We start from the raw sequence: 10,639 nt of genomic DNA, 5'->3' as shown, positions 1-10,639 counted from the left end.
TAAAATAGCATTCTGTCAATTTCAAAATTGGCAACTAAGGAAGTAAATATAAACATCTGGAGAATGGCTGGTTTTGGTTTCGCGGGACGACGATCTTTTTATAAATGGATAAACACAATTTTCAATAAGTAAGACCTTCTTAAATTCGATGCCTAAAAACATACCTATTTTTTATATATTTAATTACAGAAAACTTGCTTTATTCACTGTCTTTAATGGTAAATAGTTATACGCATCATTAAGATGTTAATGATGCAATTGACAATCTTATTTTGGAATTGAAAATTGCATATGATTTATTTAGTAAATATATCTTGTAAATTTATTAGTAATTTTAATACTTAGTTCTCTCTGGGAATAAAAAAGGACTGAGTGCTTCCTCTCTGAAAAGAACACTTTGGCTCTCTAAGTTTTGAAAGAGCATTCATCTAACATCATAAATATTTATTATAATGTGTAATGATCGAGAGATTTCCGTATAGTGATCAGTGGCAGAATAATTGCCAAGTCTTAGAATTTTCCGAGCAAAGGTTCGCGGAAAACTAAAAAAAAAAAAAAAATAGAACATCACAGAAAGAGTAATCAAATTGAAGGGAAATCACCAATTTTTTTTCTTTTTCTAAATCAGTTTAAAATCAATTTGGCGATTGGCATAGCAGATCACGATTTGGAAATATCCTGTCAATCTCTGGGCATATTTTTTTTTAAGGTAAAACAAGCAAAAAAATGATTAATTGATAAACTGCGCAAAAGTTTTTTTCTATAATTTATACTGAAAATAATAAGAAAATAATCATTTAAAGGTGCATTTCTTTTAACAAAAAAAATGGCATTTATTTAAAAAATAGTTTTGAATTTTAAAATCACTTAAAGAATTTAGAAAAGGATACTATACCCCCCCCCCCCAAAAAAAAAGATACTTATAAAAATTGAACCAGATGAGACTAAAACTAGCAAAATAAATATTTGTTAGGTTTAATTCTGATTACATTAATCAGAATTAAACCTATAAACACAGATAATTTTACCAATGGGTAATTGTTATTCAAACAGTGAATTAATTTATTTCAGAATGGAATTTGAATAAAAAGGCAGTGTTTTTAAGGGATGTCGGCTTTTTTTTTACAAAAAGGACACATTTATTGGGATCAAATGGGCTAGCAGGGTGGGACGCCCTTTAAAAAACACTTTGATAATTATCAAGCAGTAGTTTAATTTTTCTTATGAAAATGTATTTTGTTAAGTATTAAATTTATTTTATTAAGCAGAAGTTATCCTCTTAATTTGGATTTTCTTTTGTAAGCTTTCAAGTTCAATCTCATCAAATCCATTTCTAATGGATCAGCACATTATTTTTAATTTTTTTTCTTTACATTCTGAATTTGCGATATTTAAGAAGCTATTATAAACCAGAAAACAGAGAATATATGTCAGCTATACTATTAGTCCAGTATTATAAGTTGCAAAATTTATATCTGGCCTATCATCTTACATACACTATGATTTTTTTTTAGGGTTGATAATCACCGTATAAAAGAAGTAGGACCTGACCGAGCAGCTGCAGAATGGCTTTTGAGATGTGGTGCATCTGTTAAATGGAAAGACCAAAAATGTTGGGTGTCAGATTATAATTCCCTGGAAGTAAACACAAAATTGCAGCATGTTATTGAAGATATTGATGCTACAGAATCATGCATAATGAATGAAGGATTTCATTACTTCAGTGAGTGTGGGATGATTTCTGGATTGGTACCTATCCCAAAATAATTGCTATGTTTTAACAACTAAGCTGTGGCCTGCGAGAAACAGAAATACGGGACCAACTTGAAGGGTATATAAGTTGTAAACACCCCTAGGCAAAAAGTATTTTTTTTTTTTTTTTTGCAAGTTTTTTCGCTATTGTAATTGGTGCAAGCAGATTCTGCTATAGAAATACCCCTGTGAATTCAGTTTTATCTAATATATTGGGAACAGTAATTTTTTTATTGTTACAACTTTTATTATAAGGCATAACCGGTCTTATTAGAATATGTTCAACTCTTTATTTTCTTTGGAATTTCTCTCAACAAAAAGTTGTTTTTTTTTTTTCAAAAGTTTCAGACAAATTTAGATTAAAATAAAATTAGACAAGAAATAAATTATTTCAATCAGAGTATTTGCGAAGTAATTCTTATGACTATTTTAATGTTAAAAACTGCATTATACTGATAATGCTAAATCTAGTTATATATATATTTTTTTAATTTGTTATATTGAGTTTTTATTGGTTAGTTATTGAGAAAAAAGGAACTTAAACAATTGTTGTAAGAGTGGGAAATGGGATTTATATTACTATATGGGGTCAAAACAAATCACTTCTACTATTTTTACTACATCTACATTCTATTTAGATACTTTGTAATTGTTCCACTACTTTTTTATAAAAGTATTTTAATAGTTTTTCTGCAAATCCCTATTATTTTAACCTTCTTTATTCATAAATATGTGTATGTTTGTACAGATGTATTTTATTTCCTCATAGATGGTCTGAATAATTTAAGAAAAATCAAGTTCCGTAGATGTATTTATTTGGATGATACCTGCATTCATAAGTTGACTGAGACTGATGTTAAAAATTCTTTGCAGCATCTTGAAATAATTAGTTGTGGCAATATAACTGACAATGGTGTTCTTGGTGTAACAAAATTTAAGTATGTTTCTTATTATCTGGGTGCACACACTTGTTTTCTAATCATGCAAAAGTGTTTCTCTGTGTAAATTGTCAAAAGCTTTTTCCAAATCTGTGAAAGTTAAATATATTTTTGATTGCTATTCAATAGATTGTTTGACTATAATCCTTAATTGCGTGATGCGGTCAATACATGATCTATTAGCTCTGAAACCTGCTTGCTCTGGTTGCAGGCTTTTGTCAGTTGCATTTTTCACTCTTACCAACACTATACATTTACACATGATTTCTCTTCAGTTATCACATATCGTCAAATCACCTTTTTCGGTAGTTTTAGCAGCAGGCTTTCACCCCAGTCATTAGGCCACTCCTCTCTTTTCTTGATATTATTATATAAGTCAGTTAAAGCTTTGATTGCAATTTTTTGAACTTTTCTTGAAAAGTTCACCAGGTAGGTTATTGCCGCCAGCAGCTTTCCTACAGTTAAGCAATGTTATTGCTTGCTACACCTCTAGCTGGGTTATTGGACCTGTGTCTATATCTGATTGTCTGGGTGCTTCTTCTTGAATATCTTCCAAAACAGCTGGATTTTGTCTGTTTAAGGTTCTCTTTAAAATGATCAACCCACCTTTTGGTTTGGTATTCTTTTAATGTAAGTTTTAAACCTTGTTTGTTCTTAATTGGCCTCTCAATCGCTCATCTCTTTCCACTAATTTTGTTAGTGATTTCATAGAGCCTTTTTTAGTCATTTTTTCTAGCTGCTTCTTCAGCTGAATTGGCCAGATCTTTGTAATAGTTCCATTTATCTTGTCTTGCACTTATCATACATTCTTTATTTTTCGCAAGGCCGGATTAACCATTAAGCACACTAAGCACGTGCTTAGGGCACCAGAGGATAGGGGGGCACCACAAAGCCTAACTAAATGTTCGCAGTAAAATTTTTTTTTTTTTTGAAACATTGATAATAAATTTATTATTTTGAGCTTCCATTTTAAGAGTAGATAACAACCATTTCTAAGTACGGAATTTCACATAATAAAAGAAAAAAAAAACAAAAGATGTTTTGTATCAAAACTTTTCTGTCTTATAATGAAATTAGGTAGTGAATTTCTATGCGATAAAAGCTCTATTTATTTATCCATTACAATGATTCCATAACATACTGCTACGATTCATGTTTACAGAATATTTTTCGCAGTTGTAGAAGTTAATACTCCAGAAATTTGATATTTTTATGAAAAAAAATTTGATTTACAAAATTTTGATGCAATGGTTTGATGATGTAAAAAATGTGATTTTTGATGAGAAAAAACAATCTATGTTGTGCATGTTTGCAGTTTCTGCGCATGTTTTTGTTTATACTACATAAAATATTTGCTTATACTATATTTTTAATTATATTCTCTTTTCAACTAGAAAAGAAGTCATCAAATTACGTAAAGGTTGTGTTGCAAAAATTTATTTCAAAAATTTACGTCAAATAATTTTTTTTATTCACTAAATTAAGAAAAAGGAGCTGTGTTTAAGTATCATTTGTCGAAATTTCTTTGTGGAGGAGAGGTTAAAATTAGGAAAAATATGACCACACACTTCGCATCACTTATGATTTTTTTTATCTATATATATCGAATAACGAAATTAGATTTTAAGATTTAAAATATATACTACGTAATATGAATGCAAGCAGCTAGTTTTTGAATAAGGAAAGAATTATAGGTTCCTTAGTCCTAGAGTCTTGTATAAATACAAATGTTATAAAAGTTGAGCACAAAAAATGTGTAAATTCTCAATGTGAACCGGATGTTCGTTGACATTGAAAAATACGTTAAGAAGAGTACCCATTAAAACTAATTTAATTTTGAAAGCAAATGTAAGAAATAAGTAGCAATAAAATAAAATTTTTAATCATTGAATTTTGTTTAGTGCAAGTAAACTATATTTTGTGCATCTTATAACGAAATTTGTAAAAATTATAATTAAGAAATAAGAAAAGTACTGAAAATTTCAAATTAAAAATAAATAGCAAATTTAAGAAAGATATTTTTATTAATTGAATTTTAAAATATGTTTAATAACTAATAAGGAAAATCCTTAATGATAATGATTATATATATATACAATATATGTGTGTAATTTCATCAACTTTTATTATGATGATAATTTGAACATGTAAATATTTTGAACATGTAAATATTTTTAATATAATAATATTATTTCCGTCACTAAAAAAAAATTTTATAGTTGTGCTTAATTTTTACTTGTAGCTCGTGTGTAAATCAGATTGAAATAAATGAATAATTAGTTAAGGTATTTCCATTATCCATTAATTTTTTCTTAAAATAAAAATTGGTCATTCTGCATAAACGAGAGGGAAAAATATTGTTGTTCCCTGTTATTTTATTATAAGTAATAGACTTCTGGGAAACGTGGTTCAATTTAACCTGATCTTGCTTTCTGCCTATAACAAACAATCAAGTAAAACAACAAAATCTGTATGTTGCCAGCATTCGATTCCATGAATTCAAAGGTTCCTGAAAAGGACCACCGTGATTGTCACCAACATATGTGTTAGAATACAAAGCTAAATTTTCTGAGAAGAAACACTTTAAGGATAAGACAAGCGTAACCAATTGATTTACTACAGACAGAGAACATCCTTTCATCTCAGATATCTTTATAGGGGACTCAATCCCCCTTCTTTTTTTCAAAAGAAAAAAGGGTGCATATCTCAGAAAATTCAAATTGTCTTCCTTTCGAGGGGGGGGGGGTAGATATACAAATAAATGGTGACTTATAAGATTGAAGAAAGTGGGAGGTCTAGGAAAAGAAAAGTTTCTTGATTGACATAATTTTTAACCAAGAACATTATTTATGCTACAATCAGTAACTAATTTCTCGTATTTACACACCCCCGTGTATACGTGAATGCACAGAACGTGAGTGCACTGAATCCTACATGAATGCACAGAAAAAGTTTATTCTACTAAAACATTATTCTAAACTATTGCTTTTGAAAGCATGCTGTAATAGTGTAAAACTGATGTTGCTTCAGGTAGTAGCTAAATCCTTCAAATAATTTTATCAATAATTATTATTTATCGATCAATATTGATTTTGTCTAAATCAATATAAGCGAAGAGTTTAATTTTCCTATAGTATTATATTTTAATAATAAAAAATTAAACTTAAATGTAAAAATAAAATTACAATTATTAAAAATTATATAATTTTTTTTACATTTAAGCATTCTATTACACAATAATACTCAAAAGCAATAAAAACAAATTTCAAGCTTTTGTTAAAAATACAATGTGACATGTTTTTTAAGAGGGGCTGCCGTATTATAAGTTTTAAGAAGTAATTAAATTTTTTAAATGAATGATCTTATCGAAATAAATTTCATTCTATGACGTTATAATTAAAATAGTTATTCGATTTAAAATAAAAATTTTAGGTAACAATACACAAATTTTATTTTGATTTATTTTACGAATTTGTCTTTAAATATTGTAAAGAATATGTAAAATATTTAGTACATAAAATTTTAGTAGGCAAAGTAGATTTTAGTTGGTTTAAGATAAATATTGGTTTAATAAAATTACATACATATGATTATTTACATTTATGATTATATTTTTCCAAACCTGAAATTATTTTCTATAAAACTTATGTGGTATTATGTACGCGTATGCATACAGGAATAAAAAATATCGTAACACAAAAAAAGTGAATAAATTAAAAATGATGGTCTGTTATTTTCTACTGATTATTATTTAAGTTCAGTTTTTATATTATATTCATTGTTGCTATATTTATGTTTTTGTTTTGTATTATAAAAACACGAATGTTCTGAATTTGTAAATGAAAATCTGATCATTGAATTTATAGTTATTTAAAGTATTTTGTTTATGCATTTATTTACTTATTGAGAACAGAGTGTTTATTTACTGTAACAGCTTTTTCAGACCTAAGTTTCTGCTATCACTTATGAGAATTTCAAGTACAGGTTTAATGCAGTAGTTTTAAGTGATTTCTATCATTTTTTCTAAAAGGTCATTTTTTTAATAGTCAAATTAAGATTTAATTGATAGTAATTTATTACTCTTAAGCTCCCCTGTACCTTTGACTTTGACAGGTCAACTAACTACGAGAATGTCCAAAATATAGAACAAAATAGTAATAATTTTATTAGATAATTAGTTCTGTTTTCCACAGATGAAATCTAGAGTGAGTTGTTATTATGGAATAAGTTCATTTCAGATTTTTAATCCAGATTTTATAGGATCATTAAAGATAATTGTTGTATTTATAAAATTACTCATCACTATTTTTCCCCTCTTCCTATCATTATTAATATATTAGGTTTAATAAGGAAAAAGGAATAATGAAAAGCATTATTATTTGTAAAAGTTATGCTGTATTATATACAGTGCGTAAAATAAAATAAAAGTAAAAAACTTGAATAACTCTTGATTTAATGATCGGATTGTAACTTACTAGATCTCAAAGGGTTTGAGGGCCAAACTTAAAATATGTTAATTAGTTGGTGCAGAAGTTTTTTTTAAAGTTATGAAATCCGGCAAACGTGCTTCCTCTACCTACATATATAAATGTTATTGTTGTTGAATTTGGATATTTGCTTCTCAAAATATTGATGGTATTCACAATATGGAAATTAAGATCCCAAAAGTTTTTTTAGGTTGAAAGTTTGGACTCTTTTATTCAATTGCAGGTTTCATGCATTTCGCCATGTCCCGAGAACTTTTGAAACGAATTGAAAAAATTTTCCTACTATTAATAAAATTCATTAACCTAAAAATAATTCCCTGTCAAAAATAGTTTTTTTTTTAAAATTATTTATTATTAATGGTCGGAACAATTTTTAATTTAAAAATATGCAAATTTTTATATAATTTTAAAGAATGTTTATTTAAATGGTAAAATATAAAATTTGAACAAAATCTGTCGAAAAGTTCTTGAGAAATTATATGTTAAATATATAACTTTTTTAAAATTGAATAATTAAGGTTTATTTGATTGATTTAGTACACATTAAATTTTGTATTTTGTCATTCAAAATGACATTTGTTCAAATTTTCAATTTAAAGTTCTTTCGACTATTCTGTTAATAAATAAAATAATATAAGATGATTAATACTTCTTAAAAATTATTTTTAGAAAGAACTATTTTTAGGTAAATGAATTTTATTATTGTGAGCTAAAATGTTTTAGTTGGGCTGAAAAATTCTCGACATATGGCTATTTATTTCGAGAGTCAAGAATTCGAATCAATCGGAAAAAAAGACATGCTTTTTTTAGAAAAAGTACTTGTCTGTTTTTTTAATTTAAAGTATTTTGAGTCTTAGTATATAAAAGTTCAAACTTTCGATCATAAGTTATTCGAAGTGTTTGCTTTTTTTACACATTGTACATACACACAAACATAAGTTATTTTTTTAATTTTAATTGAAAAGTTTTCAATTGATTCTATTTTAATTTTTTTTATTTAATTTGAATAAATACTTTTTTTTTTTACAAAAAATTTTGATTTTATATTTTGAATTAACTCGTGACTTAGTACTAGATATATTTGATTTGTTGAGGAGGGGGCACCAAAGTATTTTCAGTGCTTAGGGCCTTAAGAGGTCTTAATCCGGCCCTGATTTTTCGTTTTATAATCCTCCCTAAGTTATGGTTTAAATTCAGCAAATTCTTCTCTGATTATATTTTTGTCTTTTCACCTCTTCCACAAGTTTTTGGTCTTTTCAGATATCCACTCGTTATCATCAAATTTCTTCTTTCCAAGAATTACTTCAGCACTTTCCATATATATCTTTTTTTATTTCTTCCCATTCTTTGTTTATTTCCATGTCATTTAAGTGATTTAAAGCCTAAAAAAACTTTTCCAAAGTCAGTTTAACTATCTAAAATTCTTGGCTAATTATCTTGCTCTTTAATGTCTGGACATTAAATCTTGTTCGATTGCATTCTTTCTTCATGTCACTCAACTCAAATTTTACTTTACCAAAAACCAATGAATGGTCAGAATTGGCATCTGCTCCTCTCATGCCACGAACATCTAACAAAGACCTCTTCCATTTTGTAACAATAGTTATGTGGTCAGTTTGATTCCTTCTCTTTTTATTGGGAGATATCCTAGTAGCTTTATGGATATTTTTGTGTTGAAATATTATTCCTCCAATACATAAATTGTTAGTGATACAAAAATTGATGAAAAGCTCCGCATTTCCGTTCATTCTCTCAATTCCATGTCTTTCTATTGTACATTCAATTCAGTAGTTCTCTGATCCAACTTTAGCATTCAGGTTACCAATATGTTTTTGGAATTAATGCTATCTTTAGTATCCTGTAAATCACTGTAGAATGTTTGTTTCTCTTCATCATTACTGTCATTAGTAGGTGCATATACATTAATAATGAAAATAATTTTTTGTTTTCCTTTGAATCTAGCTCAAATTTTTTTCTCAGATACTGAATCCCATTCCATCAAAGACTTTCTAGCTGCTCTGGAGAGCAAGAATGCTTACAGTTTATTTCATCTCCAAATACAGGATGCATTTTCAGAGAAAGTAATAGACTTTCCATTTTTAAGTCAGGTTCTCCACTTGTATTCCACCTAGTTTCAATGATGCAAATGAATGTCAATTTTATATTGTTCCATTACAACTTCGAAAAGTTTACCCGTTTCATATACTGTTATGCGATTAAAAAAAAAAATCAAGAACAGTTTCTCCCACCTGGTGAATATTTGCAAGAGGATTAATTCTTACTTTGCTTTCAATTTAGCTGTATTTAAATCGATGATGATTTTTTTAAATTTATTTATTTGGAATATTAGGGGATGGGACTTTTTGAGATAACTAAATATTGAAGGGGTCACATGCCTACCATCCCGAAAGACCACCACAAAACACTTGAAAATAAAAATTCTGTTAAAATATGTATTTATGTTATTTTACAATTATATGTGTTTTTTTCTTTTTTTTTTAAATGGTTCTCTTTTCAGTTATAATTTTATTTTACTAGGAATTTAAAGAAGCTCCATCTCTTTGATCTACCAGAGGTGAACAGGGAATGTCTATGTGTTCTTATCAAGAGTCTACCTGATTGTGATATTGATTTCCCAGAGAAGAAATCCTCTAATGATGTGTGATAAGACAAAGTCTAACTATAAACCATCTCTTTTTGTATTTGAAAAGAATTGTAAGAATAATTTATGAATATTTTTGTCTAGCAATTATGCAATCTGAAGAGTAAAATGAGTGTTCTAAATTTGTTTATGAGTTATTTGCAGTGCCAGTAATTGAACTTCACCTGTTATTTATTCATTTATTTTAAATTTGCAGAGAAATAATTTTCAAGCTCTTGGTTAAAAATGGCATTTCTGGAAAACAACTGAAGTTTGATTTTCGTAGAGAATAGTGTTAAATATATCGTTACAAAAATGATTTTGTATGTTCACTAGTCTCAAGATTTTTATATGTATGTATTTTGTTGCAAAAAATAAATTTTATCTTTAAAAAATAAAAGTTTTTTTTTTATTTCCTTACAGACTTTATGATGTAATAATTGAATAAGAATTTCAACACCTGACAATTTGAAATGTGAATTGTGAAAAGCAAACAGATAATAAAGTTAACTAAAGTCATTTACAAATTTAAAAAAATCTGTGATTACCATGCTGCCACCTCTGTGATATTTTCTAACAACTAAATAAATATTTTATTTTATTTGAAATTTTTGTTTAGCACAAGGAGATAGAGAGCGAGAAAAAGAACTATTTACTAAAAAAAATACAATACTGTACTTTACTAGTACAATACTGTATTTTGTAGCATTCTCAAGTGGGAAGAAAGCAAAGGCGTAGTTTGTAAAGAAATTTGAATTAGAAAATATTGTAAACAAAAAAGGGAAGAAAAAGAATAGCACTGTTTAATTGGCGATCGAAAT

General features: G+C 27.5%; 1 protein-coding gene across 1 annotated transcript; it reads left to right on the top strand.

The window, feature by feature from the left end:
- On the top strand, positions 1-10,218 carry LOC107455660 (ATP synthase subunit s, mitochondrial). Its single transcript, XM_016073300.5, has 4 exons — positions 1-128; positions 1,515-1,723; positions 2,522-2,690; positions 9,716-10,218. The coding sequence occupies exons 1-4, from the start codon at positions 64-66 to the stop codon at positions 9,840-9,842; spliced, it is 570 nt and encodes a 189-aa protein (XP_015928786.1). The 5' UTR covers positions 1-63; the 3' UTR covers positions 9,843-10,218.
- Positions 10,219-10,639: the final 421 nt, after the last annotated feature.

The sequence above is a fragment of the Parasteatoda tepidariorum genome, chromosome 9 (assembly GCF_982258835.1).
Source record: "Parasteatoda tepidariorum strain Cologne lab strain chromosome 9, Ptep-v5.0, whole genome shotgun sequence".
Lineage (NCBI taxonomy): Eukaryota > Metazoa > Arthropoda > Arachnida > Araneae > Theridiidae > Parasteatoda > Parasteatoda tepidariorum.
Note: the sequence above shows the minus strand (reverse complement) of the source record. Positions and strands in the feature narration are given on the sequence as shown.

Bases quoted from the DNA above. Each gene is read 5' to 3' on its own strand.
- LOC107455660 (XM_016073300.5), top strand. From the start codon at position 64: ATGGCTGGTTTTGGTTTCGCGGGACGACGATCTTTTTATAAATGGATA. The intron at 1,724-2,521 runs GTGAGTGTGGGA...ATTTCCTCATAG, and splicing joins TGAAGGATTTCATTACTTCA to ATGGTCTGAATAATTTAAGA. The intron at 2,691-9,715 runs GTATGTTTCTTA...TTATTTTACTAG, and splicing joins CTTGGTGTAACAAAATTTAA to GAATTTAAAGAAGCTCCATC.